This window comes from Cinclus cinclus, chromosome 20, assembly GCF_963662255.1.
Source record: "Cinclus cinclus chromosome 20, bCinCin1.1, whole genome shotgun sequence".
Lineage (NCBI taxonomy): Eukaryota > Metazoa > Chordata > Aves > Passeriformes > Cinclidae > Cinclus > Cinclus cinclus.
This window is the reverse complement of record NC_085065.1, coordinates 6,160,169-6,175,108: the sequence shown is the minus strand read 5'-3', so window position 1 is coordinate 6,175,108 and position 14,940 is coordinate 6,160,169. Positions and strand designations below refer to the sequence as shown.

General features: G+C 47.5%; 1 protein-coding gene across 2 annotated transcripts; it reads left to right on the top strand.

Moving 5' to 3' along the window:
- Positions 1-3,832: 3,832 nt before the first annotated feature.
- On the top strand, positions 3,833-14,736 carry NUP85 (nucleoporin 85). 2 transcript variants are annotated; one of them, XM_062506306.1, is made up of 19 exons: positions 3,833-3,958; positions 4,069-4,162; positions 4,268-4,430; positions 4,752-4,822; positions 5,156-5,199; positions 5,939-6,008; positions 6,892-7,013; positions 7,336-7,470; positions 7,775-7,897; positions 8,211-8,342; positions 8,710-8,816; positions 9,091-9,174; positions 9,330-9,395; positions 9,844-9,995; positions 10,078-10,195; positions 11,531-11,631; positions 13,173-13,324; positions 13,901-13,987; positions 14,555-14,736. In XM_062506306.1, exons 1-19 carry the CDS (start codon positions 3,926-3,928, stop codon positions 14,654-14,656), a joined length of 1,956 nt encoding a protein of 651 aa, XP_062362290.1. In that variant the 5' UTR covers positions 3,833-3,925; the 3' UTR covers positions 14,657-14,736. The 2 variants fall into 2 exon arrangements, with proteins under 2 accessions (XP_062362290.1, XP_062362289.1); XM_062506305.1 differs by having other exon boundaries at positions 4,069-4,430.
- Positions 14,737-14,940: the final 204 nt, after the last annotated feature.

The following is a 14,940-nucleotide window of genomic DNA, read 5'->3' as shown; positions in this document are numbered from 1 at the left end:
GTGCTTCTACCCAAACCCTCCTTCATGTGTGATGCCTCAGTCTCCTATGATCTCCCTTCCCCTTTCATTTGAGCTCTGAAAAGCAATGGACACCTTGGTTTGGACCTTCTCAAGTCCATCATCACTAAGAAGTAGAACTACTAATGAGAACAAGGAAACAAAGCACATTAATCCCCACCCTTCTATCTCATTCATAGCTTTTTAAAGCAAAACTCCAAACCCAAGGGGTACTTCACAGAACAAAAGATGGGTTGTGATTACCAATGGATCTTAAGTTCTATTTTTAGAGATGATGCAACATCACAGAGTAGTGTGAGGAAGAGCATCATTGGGATTGATGGTCCTGTTGTATTTTGTTCTTGTCCCTTCTTCCTCCTCCTTCCTTGAAGATCCCTGCAGGCCAAGGAGGAGAATTTTTTGGGGAGGTGGGATGAAACTGGCCAAGGCTTGAGTGTGGCATGAAAGAACTGAAGGCAGGAATGGCATCAAGTGAGACGCACATTAAGGCAGCATCACAAATAGAACAAATGTGCTAAAAAAGACAGGAAAATTCTCTAGAATTTATGAGAACATATGGGAGTTAGACGTGCTCAGAAAGGCTGAAAATGGCTTCAGCTGCACCAGCACTGGTCTCACCACCAATCACACAGATCCCAAATCACAGAGCAGGTTTCTACAAACCTCATCTCTGTGTGGCTTTTCTTTTTACATAGCAACAGAGGAAACTCTGAGAAACTCGAGCTGACAATAATCGGTGCTAAAACCTGCAAAGGAACTAGCCAGACGGCAGCAGAGGAAGTGAGCAGTGGGGGGAGAAGCCACACTGGGAATTACAAAGGCCCCTCTCCTGCAGGGTCCAGGCTGCAGGAGAGGGGAGCAAAGCAAAGCTTTTTGTCCCTCTGAGCTCCTCTTCTTCAATGCACCAAGCTGAAGGGAACTGAATGGGAAAGCATCACAGTGAGAATTCCTGAGAAATTCCATCTCTGTGTGAAAAAAATTCCACGTGTTGTTTCTTAAAATATTTCCATGCTTTGTTTCATTCTTGTACTGCAGTTTTATAAGGAAAAAATCTAGATTTTGCAGCGTTCTTTGGCTTAATTCTCCACCCTCTGATGAAGAGGGCAGGGAACACAGGCATTCCATATATATGCTCTTCACACTGGGATTTTAAAACATTAAGTTTTTTGACACCAAAGGAGCTACAGGGAGAAGATATATGCTCCTGCATATCAGCAAGCATTAGCTTACAAAAGCAACTCCAGCCCCTTTAGAACTGGGTGTTACTTTGCACTGAGTCCAAGGCAAGAACCAAAAGCAAACAATAATTTGGAGGTGTAAACGAGTGTGGCGGGTTACTGGCTCAGACCCTGCAGGTCTGAGTACTTTACTCAGGCTTTGCTCTTCATTAATTCTGGCTTAGCCCTGGGAATACAAAATACCTTTTGCCTACGGCTCTGCCTGTGCTGTGCCTTCCCTGTTCATGATGCTGATCATTCCCTTCTCTCCCCAAATAACTTCCAAACCTCCTATTTCACAGGGTAGTAACTGCTATCCTCATCAGACCTTTGGGTTGTTTTTCTCCAGACTGTAAACCACACAATTTCTCTTTGCTTTCCATGCTGGACCCACAGTCCATACTCCAAAGCCTTTCTGAGCAATGCGAAATTCCACACTGACATGGAAATTCCCATTTCTGCTTAATTATATGGACTGGAGAGGCACAGAAGCCTCCTTGAGAGGTGAGCAGGAAGGTTTCACTTCTAGATATGAGCAGAGCTCCAGCCAGTGTTCAAGAGGACTAAAAAATGTCAAGATTTCATACTAAAATTCACCTTTCCCAAGATGGTTTCTGCAGGAATCATGCATTTAAGAACAACAGATGCTGCGGATATGAAAAGCCACTGACACTTTTAGGGAGTGAGCAAAGTGGATGCTGTGTGCCAAGAGACAGCAGGAGAAGATCAAAGAGTTCCAGATTTCAGTGTCTCTTTACACAGATGGACCTGGGAGCAGCAGAGGATACTGTCCCACTCCTAGATCCACCTCCCACACAGTGGATCCCTACACAGTGTTACATGGATATTCTAAATATATTCTTCCACTCACAAGAAACTGCTGCAGTTAAAAAAGCAGTACCTTAGCCATGAGGAACAGTGGCAGGAGACCTTGTACTCCTGGGTTTTGAGGCATCCGGTTTTGATTTGCATCTAGAGCTTTCAGTGATGTGTGGGATGGTATTTTGGATCTAGGATGCCCACTAACATCCTCAGAAAGTCTGCAGCACACACGAGGACCATTGTGTAAGACAACAGGTGAATTTGACTTTGTACAGCAGAGATTAAAATACATCCTCAAATAACAAAATATAGACCCTTACCCATGATAAACGGTGAGGGGTTTAAAACTGATGAGTCTTCAGTTTCTTAAGCAGCTGAGTATTTAATTTGTTCTACCTGCAAAAATTCATTCCTTCTAACCTGAACAGACACCACTTCCTTTTTTCAGCATGACTGGTTATATGACATGCTCTTCCCAGAGATAACTGCTGGCTTTATTTTTATTGGAAATTATGGATGCAGCAGCTGATAAGTAAAAAAGGGCAATTTAGCCATGGAGTGTTGCAGCATTTGTCATACGAGGACAGCAAATTATTTACATTATCTTGAAAAGTTAATTTTTAGTGAGTGTCCTGAGAAGGCACCAGCCTAAGAGGGACTGGTTCTAGCTGTGAGATCAACAAAGCAGCACTGCTAATACCTGTCTTTAAAAGTGTATTGTTGAAGAACTTGGTTATTGGTTAGCACAGGCAAAAAGTGAGGAGTACACAGAAGTGGGGAGGAGAGCAGAATGGAAGGAGAGAAGCAGGGTACCATTAGTGTTTTATCACACCACGTTATTGAGTTGAATGCCATGGCAGGTGAGCTCCCAGCATGAACAGAAAGACGATGAGCCTGCAGCAGCCTCAGAAAGTGCCTCTGCCCAGTGCCCAGGGGATATCGACCTCCTCTTCGACCCTGAGGGAGGGACAGTGGTAGTTCTTCCTTCCTGCTGCCATCCTGTTTCATTACAAGTCCTTCCCCAATCTGCAGGCAACTCACTGAAGTCAGAGCATGTAATTTGATTCGTCAGCTTTATCAATACCCAACAGCTCCAGAGAGCGTCACCTCCAATATCCCAGAGGCTTCACTACCTGCACGAGTTTGACATGCATAAAGAAACGGGAAACATTGGTTGTTACACAGCAATCCGTCAATGAAGCCAGTATCAAAAAAACACTGTGACTTGCACTTGAAGAGATCACACAAGGTGTGGGATCTCCTTCACTGGAGATATTCCAGAACCGTCCGGACACAATCCAGTGCTATGTGTTCTGGGATGAGCCCGCTGGACCAGAGCAGGGAGTCTGGACCCGAATTTGTGGTCCTTCCAACCTGACCTATTCGGTGAATCTGCAAACGCTGCCTGACCAGCTACATCGCTGCACTACACACCCGGGGCCAGCACTGCTCCCGCCCAGCACTGAGTTTGTCCTGACAAGGAAATGAGGCAGACTGTGATGGGATGCCGTGGTGCCTGCCATCCATCCATCCGTCCGTCCGTCCGTCCGTCCGGCCGGCCCGTAGCAGCCCCGCCCGCCACGGCCCACAGGCACGGCGGCTCGGGCGGGGGCGGAGCAGCGCCCGTCCCGCCCCGGCGGGGCCTCGGGAACGGGCGGCGCTTCCGGGGCGGGCGGCGGTGCCTGTCCCAGGGCGGCGGAGATCCGCGGCCCGGCCGTGTCCCTTCCCGTCCCCGGGCGGCGGCTCCTCCGGGGCAGCAGCGGCCGGGCCGGGCCGGGAGCGGGGCTCGGGGCGCGCAGGCGGCAGCGCGGGCAGCCCGGAGGGGCCTGCGGAGCCCCGGCGGGAGCGGGAGCGGCGCGGCCGCCGCCATGGACGAGCCGGACTCGGAGCCGCCGCTCGTGGTGAGGGGTGGGCGGGCGGGATAGAGCCGGGGGATGCGGGACCGTGGGCGGTACGGGGCTGCGAGCGGTGCGGAGCCGCGGCGCCGCTGACGGACACGGTCCCCCCGCAGGTGGTGCCGGGCGTGGATCCGTCGGCCCGGCAGCTCTGCTTCGCCTGGGGCCCCGCGGAGGTGCTGGTGTGCGAGACCCTCTTCGACCGCGCAGGTGGGTCCCGCTCCCGATGCCGGTCCCGCTCTCCGTGCCCATCCCGGTTCTGGGGTGAGGGCGGGGCGGGCGCTGCTTCCCGGGCGCTGACGGGCTCTGTTGCAGGTACCGGGCATGGAGCGCCGAGCTCCTCCCGCGTCTTCGTGGTCCGCAGGGATCAGGACATTTACATCCAGACCCTGCGGAAACTCTTCAACGAGTCTCACGGGATTTTTATGGGGCTGCAGCGGAGCGAGGAGGAGCTGGCGGGGAAGTCGCGGAAGGCGCAGTGAGTGGATGGGGAAGGTGGGAGGCACCGGCTGCCCGTTCTGCAGCCGGGAGCCAACGAAACACCTCCGGTGGGGCAAATGCCGCTGGCCAGGCTGCTTTTAGCAGCACTGGAATGAGCAGCGGGGCAGACAGAATGACCATTTGGGGGGATTTCGAGACTCAGATCCTTCCAATAACCGCTGTGTGATAGAGTGTAGCACAGTCTCACTGATTCAGGCTGGATCCACCCGGGTACTGGGCGTTGCTGCTGCAGAGAAATTTGCAAGGCTTTTGCAACTCCAACAGCTCCCTCCAACCAAAGTAATTTTGTGTTTGGCAGATTGGTTCAAGTGAGTAAAAACTACCGGTCGGTGATAAGAGCCTGCATGGAGGACATGCATGAGGCAGCTGGTAAGTTTGTTTGTTTGTTCTTTTACTGCAGGAAAAGGGATCACCAGTTGCAATTATTAAAGTAGGATTGTAATGGTAACTCATTGCAACTACAGTACAATAGCATGTGTATGTTTCAGTAATTACCAAGACTCTATTTCCATGCTGCAGATTTCCAGGTTGTACTGTAAATCTGGTCAGGGACTGATTTTTCCCACTATGTTGTAACTGATTTTCTGGGGACTTGCAGCCATTTCGTATCTCATGTGGCACATACATGGAAAGCTGTGAAAGCTCAGAAGGGACTGTCAAAGGTAGTATGTTGCTCTTTGACTTTCCTTTTTTTCCCCTCAGTTTCGACCAGGGACCCTGCCCTGCAAGGCCAGTACAGCACTCAGGTAATCTGCACTCCTGTCAGTTGAACATAGATTACTGGCTGGTGAATTCACCAGGCCACCACTGTGGCATGAGGCACTTTAGATTTAACTCTGCCTTATATATGAGATGGACTTCATGACCAAGAGTAAATGGAAATAAATAGTTAATTCCTGTACTTCTAAAACAGTAAAGATGCCCAACACCTCAATTCACTGCCATGTCATAAACATATTTGCTGTTGCAGATGTGATGTTTTCTTGTCATCCCAAAGCTGACAAGAAAAGTTTCAGATTTGCTGTGTGGTGTTTCACCTCTCAAACCCTCAGATTCCAATCAGCTGCATCTCAGCCTCCCAGCAGCCTCTGGGTGTTCACGGGGAGCTGTCAGATCCATAGGAGTGTTCTGGGAAGAGCAGAGTGCTCACACCAATTTTGTCCTATCAGCTGCAGTGATGTTGCTTCATTTCTTCCTCCAATGTTTGTATTGAGTCTTAAAAGTGCAGAAAGGCTGAAAATAAGACCAGTTAGGTTGCTCACTGGTGACAGATTATTGCTGCATTTCATTACACGGTGTCAGTGTTTTCTGACAAAAAAAAGTGTGAAAGCGTGGCCTGTGTCTTTTAATTTTTATCTCTGAATGTCAGTATGATATTTCTCTGTAAGAGCTGATTGCTGTGGACAGCAGCAGATACCTTTGTGTGGTTAAAAAACCTGACTGGAATAATGACTAGCTCTGAAACTTGGCCCTGCTTTCCTTCAGGTTTCCATTCTCTCTGCCATGGAGCTGATTTGGAACCTGTGTGAGATTCTCTTTGTTGAAGCAGCTACAGGTGAGCTGTGAACTATCCTGGTGTAAAGACTGAAGGGTTTCTTCTTTGCATATTTATTTGTTTAAAATGTATATCATATTCACTGTATCAGTTTAATGTTTTAGAGATATACAGAGTGTCAATAAGCCTTTTAATACCCCTTCTGCCTCAGTTGCCTTCTTTGTATTGGAATTATGTCAAGCTATTCAATTTGCCTTCTGCTTTTCTCCCTCACTCTGATGTAAATTGTTTCTTTGTCAGAAAGGTTAGGAATAGGAGGGATATCAAAAGTTGTTGCAAATATGTTTTATTTATAAGCTTAAATAGTCTTTAAGCATGAAATGTGTTGATGCTAGTTGACATTTATACAGCTCTGATACAGCTTCTTTAACTTTAGGTTGCCATTTTTGAAGTCAGTCTGTTTACATTGGCAATTTAAAGTAGGGAATAATTTTTGAAGGAAATGATGTTATGCAAATAAATGTGCTACTTATACAATCCCAGAATTCAGGAGAGATTCACAGATTATAGATTGAGTAATCAAAATTAATCACCTAGTGCTAAAATTCTTCCTCATATGCAGTTAGTAATAATGAAATGATGATAAAATAAACAGAAATATTATATTTTTCTCTTGGCATTGCATAATTTGTGATGTGGATTACTCACTTTTTATTTCTTCAAGTTTGGGTTTTCTATTGGATCATGTTACCACAGGAAAACCTGTCAGAGGCTGGGTGCTCCCAGGGCCTCTCTGCTTAAGGAACTCTGTAATTTGGGGGTGGCAGGTAGAAATCCAGTCAGTAAATCTCATCTAGTGACGTCAAACTGTTACAAAATGCATGAGAGCAGTTTGGGAACAAACACATGGGAACTGACAGGGAAATCCAATCCATCTGCACAGCTGGGCCCCTGCTGCTTCGCCTCCTGGACTGGGTGCGGCTCCACGTGTGTGACGTGGACAGCATGGTCAGGGAAGTTCTGAGCAGTGAGAGTCCATCCAAACACAAGCTCTTCTGGAACGTGGTGAGTATCACCACCTGGAAGATTCTTAAACGAAAGGAATTAAAGTCTGTGCTTTCCTTCCTCTTCCCTGTTGGACACGACACCTCACTGCTGTTTGCCCGTGTAGGCTTTAGGATGAAGCCATTCTCATTCCCATCCTCATCCTTTGTGACCCATAGAGGTCAAGCCTTACACTGTTACTTGAATTAGCAGTCCTACTGTTTAAACATTTTAACTCCACTTCCCTTGCCTTAATCACAGGTTAAAATGCCCCTCTGATCCCTTTCCTGGGTGTTCCATAATCTTGCCCCCTGTGGAGCTCATGGACAGGGTGTTTTTGCAGGTTGATGTCTTTGTGCTGCAAGGCCGGATGGACGAAGCACGGCACCTGCTCTCCAAGGAAGCCAGTGCCAATCCCACATCCATGAACATGTACAAAATCTTGGATGACTTGATGAAGAAGATGCCTGTGCCCAGTGTATGTACAAAAGTGTTGTTTTTTCACACAGTTTGTTGGGAAAAGCCACCCAAGACCGGTTGTGTCCGCTGTAACAGTTTGTTCCCCTTTGGAACACTCAGTCTTGCTCCTTTACAGTAACAATACTTGTGTTCTTGAATTGCCCAAAGACCCACCAATTCAGATAAAAGTCTGTTAGGTGACAAATCAACATAGAAAGATGACAGGCAGCCTCCTGTGTAGCTTTTTATCAGGAGTGACTGTGAGTTTGGCCCAAGAGCCTGGTGTGATTTGACTTGGTGTTTCCTTTATTCCCTCTGTTCAGACTGGCAACACCCAGACACTGACAGAGCTGGAGCTGAAGTGGCAGCACTGGCACGAGGAATGTCAGCGGTATCTACAGGATGGAACTTTTGCTTCCAATCCCCACATGGAGTCCATCTGCAAGGTGAGTTTTTGCTGGGAACAAAGGAATCTTTGGACTAAAGTTTTGAATCCATCCTTGTGGATTTTGGGAGCCCAGTGTAGCCATAAGTAACTGATGTCTCCTGTCCTCTGCTGATGGTTTTCCAGCCTGGGTAGATGGGTTTCTCTCCCTGTCCGAGGCCCTAAGGCTGATTTGGAAACTGGGCTGTGAGAAGGACCTTCGTTATGTAATTTTGAATAAATCCTCACCTTTGCAGAGCAGGAGTAATACCGCTGGAGTGCAGCTGTGTCCTTGCTGAGTCTGCAGCATTCCTCCTGTGTTTTTGTCCCATTAGATCCTGCTGGGAGATGAGGATGCCATTTTGGAGAAGAAGGAGCTCATGACCACATGGTATCACTTCCTGGTCACCCGGCTGCTGTACTCCCACCCAACGGTGAAGCCAATGGAGCTGCGCTTCTATGCACAGGTAGGAAATGCAATTCAAATATTCTCCACTATTGCAAGCACACAAGTGTTACTACACTGAAAGAATAACTTAGGGAAAAGTCTTACAGCGACTATATGCCTGTAAGATGTTGTCTGGAGTTTGTAAAAGGACTGGGAGAATGATGAAGTTGACAAATAATTATTGAAGACCCACTTTTCAGTGTCATAACATTGCCAGTCTTGTTCCTGCAAATTGTTTTCCCAGTTCCCTTATGCAAAAATGAGGAAAATTCCATTTTGTTAATGTGTTCTGTCTCTGTGACCTCTTATTTTCTGTAAAATAACTGCGACATCCAAACAAATGTCTTGCTTCTGAATTTATCATGTCTTGTCATCTCATTCCACAGTCTAGTATGGATCTGTTTCTGGGTGGAGAGAGCAGCCCTGAGCCTCTAGACATGATTTTAATGGCAGCCTTTGAATTTGAGATGCATCAAGTGATCAAGGAATGCAGGTTGAGTTTTAAGATTTTTGATTCTCTAGTTCTACAGTATTGCTTCTGTGTATTTGGAGCGGGGGGTATGGGTACAGGACCCTTATCATCCTTGCAAAGAATTCAGCAAAAATATGTGAAGTTGGCAGCAATTAAAAGTATTCCATTAGGTCTGGGACATTGCAGCCAGACCTTGGATTGTAACAGGGCTGTATATTGGTAAGAAATGCCTGTGGAAAACCTGACACAGTCCCTGGTAGGTTAGGCTTAGTTTTTTCTTTTGCCTCAAACACAGCATTGTCCTGAGCAACTGGTGGTTTGTGGCTCATCTGACTGACCTGTTGGATCATTGCAAACTCCTGCAGTCTCACAATCTTTAGTAAGTATTTTTTTGTGTTATTTGAATAAAGTTAAGATAGTCCAGAGGGGAAAAAAAAAAGAAAACATGCTGCAGAAATTGACAGTACTTGTGAAATAATCAGATTTTACCATTGAGATGCAAATAATAATATCTGGGTATTTGCTCTCTTTCAGTTTTGGTTCAAATATGCGTGAATTCCTCCTGCTGGAGTATGCCTCAGGACTCTTCTCTCATCACAGGTACCAACTTTTGTTTTATTACTCATCGAACACACTTAGACTGAGGCAGCCAAAACAAATAACTGCATGTTCATGAAGTAAAAGGGCAAAGCTTAGAGCAGCCACTGTTAGAATTTCAGCAGAGGTGTTCCTAAGGGATTGTACAAAATAGGCACATTTCCCTTCCTGAATGGAGACAAAAGCTGTCTGTTAGAGCCCTTCTCACCTCGTGACCTGGGCACAGCCACTGCTACCACTGTGCAGAGTGTCTTGCATGAACTGTACATATTCCAAAGTTAAGTTACAGGGAACTGGCCTGGGGCAGAAAGGAAAAGCCATTTCAGGACAGTACAAAGTTAATCAGAGCTAACAGTTATTAATGCAAGCTGAGATTCTCCTTGGGGCTTTACTGTTGTGCTCATTGAAGCTCTCTAGGGTTGGAATGGTGGTGATTTCTCCTTCCTCTCAGTCTGTGGCAGCTGGGGGTGGATTACTTTGACCACTGCCCGGAGTACGGCCGGGTGTACCTGGAGCTGCACATCGAGCGCATCCCGCTCAGCACTGAGCAGAAGGCCCTCAAGGTGCTGAGGATCTGTGAGCAGAGGCAGATGCACGAACAAGGTAGTGCCTGTTCAGTCTCACTGTTTTGCCGTGGTCCAGCTGAACCTACTGACACTTCCTCCTTTGCCGTGTTCCCCCCAAGTGCGCAGCATCTGTAAGATCATGGCCATGAAGGCTCTGCGGAACAACCGCCTGGGCTCCGCCCTGTCCTGGAGCATCCGAGCCAAGGACGCGGCGTTTGCCACCCTCATCTCAGACAGGTGAGCCTGAGCCAGCTGCTCCCAGCCTGGGGGGGGACAGGGACAACGTGGCTGCTGTGTCAAGGGCCAGGAAGGCTCCCACTGCTGCAGGTGGGGCCAGGTACCTTCTTCTGAACCAGAAAACACCTTCGGGTGGACTCCCCTGCAGTACCCCCAGCTGTGCCTTCTCTGTGTTGTTTTCCTTCCTGACATCTAGAGACAAAACAGATTGGCTTTATCTGAGAGCCCAACCCCCTTAGACCTTGCTTGGATAAACATTTCTTTTAGCAACTTCTGTCCTCTGCCCTTCACTTGCTGTGGCAGAGCTGTTCAATGGGCCAGACAGTGACCTAAGGGGCTGGTTTGGGTGGAGGATAATCCTTACCTGTGCTTTATTCAGCTGATTATTTATAATCAAGTTCACCTCACAACCTCCAAACAAGTGAGTGGGAGTAACTTAAGCCACTGTTTCTACTAAAACTCTCACTGTTTTACTAAAAATTTGCATCAAGGAGTGGTTTTATTGTGTCCGTGGCTTTGTAGGAGCCTCTCAAAATTCCGGACCTTTTCTGGGGTGGGAGGGTTGTTATCAAAGTGTGGACAATATTGACACTTATTGACAATATTGACTCAGGCCTCAGCAAAAGCTCTGGCAACTCTTTATGCTTTGTAATCTTTAACAATCCATGTTGTGTGGGTTTTGCTAATTGGAAATAGGCAGGGACCAGTCTCTGCATAGTTAAGAGTATTAATTTTGAAATTACACTCTGGGTAGGTGGCCAGGCAACACTCTGTCTTTCAACACAACCTGGAAAAAGGAGTGGTAAGAGATTGCTGGTCTGAGGTTTGAGGGGGGTTTTTGTTTGTTATTTGAGAGAGTGGGAATCATTACATTTCCTTCAACAGATGCTTGAAAAAAAACATCACAGGAAGCAGCTCTGCAGAAAGCAGTGTAATGGAGGCTGTGACATAACAGATGAAAAGCTTTTAGCATTGTTTTTGTTCCTACTGCTTATCAACCTTTTTACACAGCAGAAAAACAGAGCTTTTGTTATGATCTGAGAGTGTTATTTAGGCATCCACCAGCCTCAGCTTCCTGCCTGCCTTCCTTCACTTACTTCTTTTAAGAAACAGATCTCAGCAGAAGAATCAATGAAGTGTCTGTTAAATGTACATTGCACCAGTTCCTTGGCCACTTGAAGGGAACGTTTGACAACTTCTGAAACCCTTGGGGAGGTTGATTAAGATGGAATTGAGCCTACAGTCCAATTTTCTGGGGAGGGATTAGGAGGTACAGCATGGATGTGGATGATGTCCTTCCCTCTAAGCTTTCCTTGTGTTCCACTTTCTCCCCAGATTCCTTAAGGATTATTGTGAAAGGGGGTGTTTCTCTGACCTGGACCTCATTGACAATCTGGGCCCATCCATGCTGCTCAGTGACCGGCTCACATTCCTAGGTGAGAGCTGCCTGCAGTGTCCAGACTGGTCTCTTATGGAGAACTCCATGGAATTGCTTGGATTTATGCTTTCTACTGTGCTACCTCCTGGTTTAATGACGAGGGGAAAGCAAATAGTGAATGTGGTTTGGGATGCTTGTACCAGGGGTGGCCTTTACCACTGCCCTCACACCAGGAGGTTGCTGCTCTGCTCTGAGCAGGACAGGCCCAATTCCTGACACTCTGGACTCCTCCTTCCTTCTTTTTCCAGACTCTATTGACCTTGAGAGGCTCTGAAATACTAACAAATGCTACCGTGGGGGGTTCATTGGAACAGTAATCCACTGGTTTAAGTTATGTTGACCTTGTTACAATTTTACCAAGTTCTCCAAAGTCTCCAGTGTGTGGGTTCAGTGTGCCAGTCAAGCTCACTGGAACAAGAGCCCTCTCGCTGGGCACTTGTGCCAGGAGACAGTGAGGGCCTCCAGCTCATTTCCTTCAGGTACCACAGCTTCCTACTCCTGCCTGGCACAAGGCAGGCTGTGGTGAACTGCCCCTCGGCCTGCAGCTGCTCTGTGGCCTTTGAACCAAAACAGAAACTTGATTTCTCCGATGTTTTGAGTTACGAATCTCAGTGTCAGGGGCCAGAATCTGATAGGAATTTGGAATAGCTGTCATCATTGCACTGACTCCCCTCTACCTGCTGCCACCCTTACAGGGATGGTGAACATGAGTTTTATGCTTCCACTTGGTCCAGCTTGCAAAACTGGAACTGAATTTCCTTAATTGAAGCTTATCCTAAAGTTGGGTCTAGAAGCTAAACATGACTTAACAAATTGGTAATCCCTCAGCTCTGCATGCCCGGCATCATCTGGTAACTGTCATCCCCAGAGAAGCCATTTCCCTCTCTGCTCTTTCTAAACAATCCTGACAGGCCTGAAAATATTTCTGCCTGTTTTTCCCTTGGAGTTTTTAGAACATGCTGGTCAACTTCCCCATGTCTCTGTCTTAAACTCAAGCAATTAGTCAGGGTGAATCCAAATGGAAATCATTAACTTCCAGTATTGACCGTTTAGTGGATACAGAACGAGCCCCACTTCCATCCTCAGCCACTTCTCTCATACTGGATATTGATCTCACTTATTCTTAGCAAATGCAGAACTTTCCCTATTAACAGAGATTGCAGTTTCCATTTAAACAAACAAGGGAGATGGTGCAGCTTTTCAGATCTCCTCATCACTCTGCAACCTCAGGATATTCTCTGTGCTCTCTAAGCCACTGGGGCATTGCTCCTCTGCAGACATTCAGCTTGAGGCAGCAGCAGCCACTGACCAGGCTGATGCAAACCCTGAAGCTCACCCAGAACAGCAGCAGGGTTTTGCTGCCCATTCAGGGAGGCTCTATTGTCACCTTCCTTCATGCACCAGATTCCCAATCCCCCAGACCGGGCTGCTTCGGGCTCGTTTTTGTTGGGGGTGGTTCTTCCACGGGCTTTGAGGGAGCAGAGGGCTCTGCCAAGGCCCAGCAGCCCCTGATGCCTGGTTCCCCCCGCGCCGTGGCAGGGAAGTACCGGGAGTTCCACCGGCTGTACGGGGAGAAGCGGTTCCCGGAGGCGGCGCGGCTGCTGCTGACGCTGATGACGGCTCACATCGCCCCCTGCTCCTTCTGGATGACGCTGCTCACGGACGCGCTCCCTCTGCTGGAGCAGAAGGAGGTGAGGTCCTGCTCACACCGACACGGCTCCGCAGGGAACCTCTTTTCCTGACAAGGGAGGTCAAAGTGGTCAAAGCCCCCTTCCTGCTCCTGCCAGGACCTTTCCATGGCAGTTCCAAGTGTCCCAGCAGTGGGAATGCACAGGGACCCAGTAAGGGATAAATCGACTCTTACCTTGATTCCCTGCTGTTAAAACAGCAGTGGAATTCATCTGCACTAGTAATTTTAGCACGCACTGCATCCAGCTCCTTTGGGTACATGGCTCGAAGATTGTTTCGGTGCCTCCTTCTTCTAAGCACAGTTTTTCCTTTAAGATCCATCAAGGACAATTCAGCAATTGGAGACCCAGAGCAGCCACTCTAACTTCATTGCTGACTCTGTTTGGTGCAGGAGGTGGCAGTAGAGACCTCCCAAAGTCACATCCAGCCTGAATTATCCTTGGATCCTGTAATCTCAGGGGTCAGAACAGATCTGTGGGAGTGTAAAAGCATTCTCTTCCTTTCAACTGCATTATCTTCTCAGCCTGTGTGATGTCTTTAAATTTGATCTTTTTCAGTAAATGCTTTGATTTCAACAGGTCATATTTTCAGCAGAGCAGACTTACGAGTTGATGCGATGCCTGGAAGACCTGACAGCAGGGAATCCAGATAAGCAGAAATTCCAGGTAGCCCCCAGTTCTGGGGATAACTGGATAATGAATCAAGGGGGGCTGTGGCAATGGTCAGGGAGGGAAACTCTGCATTTATATTCCTAGTAAGGGCACAAGAGAGGGACAGCCCAAGTCCCAGAGACGGGCACAGTGGCTTCGGGGCAGTCAAATGAAGCATCAACAAGAGATTGAAGTATTCACAAACCCAGTGCAGGAGTGCTCCTACCCCTCACGTTCTGATGGTTTGCACTGGACCATGGAGCTTTTCCAAGATAAATAGTTGCACATTATATGGGCAGTGAAGAGCTGAGATGTTGCCATCCAGCAGCTCTGGCTCTGAGCATTCCAGGCACAAAACAGGGATTTTTGCTGCACATGCAAAGCCCTGCAGCATCCAGGGAATGAAAAGGCTTGGCAGTGCTGCCTTGGGTTGAGCTTTTGCTCTTCTCAGGAGGTCTGTGTAAATGTGAGGTAAATACCTCTCACTGACCTGAATCTTTACTTTCCAAAGCCCGAGACAGACCCTGTCACCACCTCCTCAATGTGTGCAGTTCCCTAACCCCAGGCTCTGCTCTCTTCCAGGATGATGATGTTGAGACAACCAAAGTGGAAATGCTGAGGCTTGCACTTGCACGGAACCTCGCACGAGTCATTGTCAAAGAAGGCACCGTGGAAGGGTCATGAAGACTGCAGGGTGTTCCTCTTCCTCTGGGGCTTGCTGTACAGAAACTGATTTTTTCTAAGAATAAATGCTTTGTTTTGCAGATTGCTTGGTCATTTGGTTTTGTCTTCCAAAAACAATTTTACATAGGCTTTTTTTTTACCTTTTATGAAGGAGCTGCATCAAAACATTATGGCTGCTTGTTCCAGCTTGGCCTGGCAGCCCTCCCCTGGTGAAGTGAGCCTCACTACAGCTTTTCCTTGGATTTTACGTTTTCTTTGCCTCTAACACCCAGAACTGAAATGAA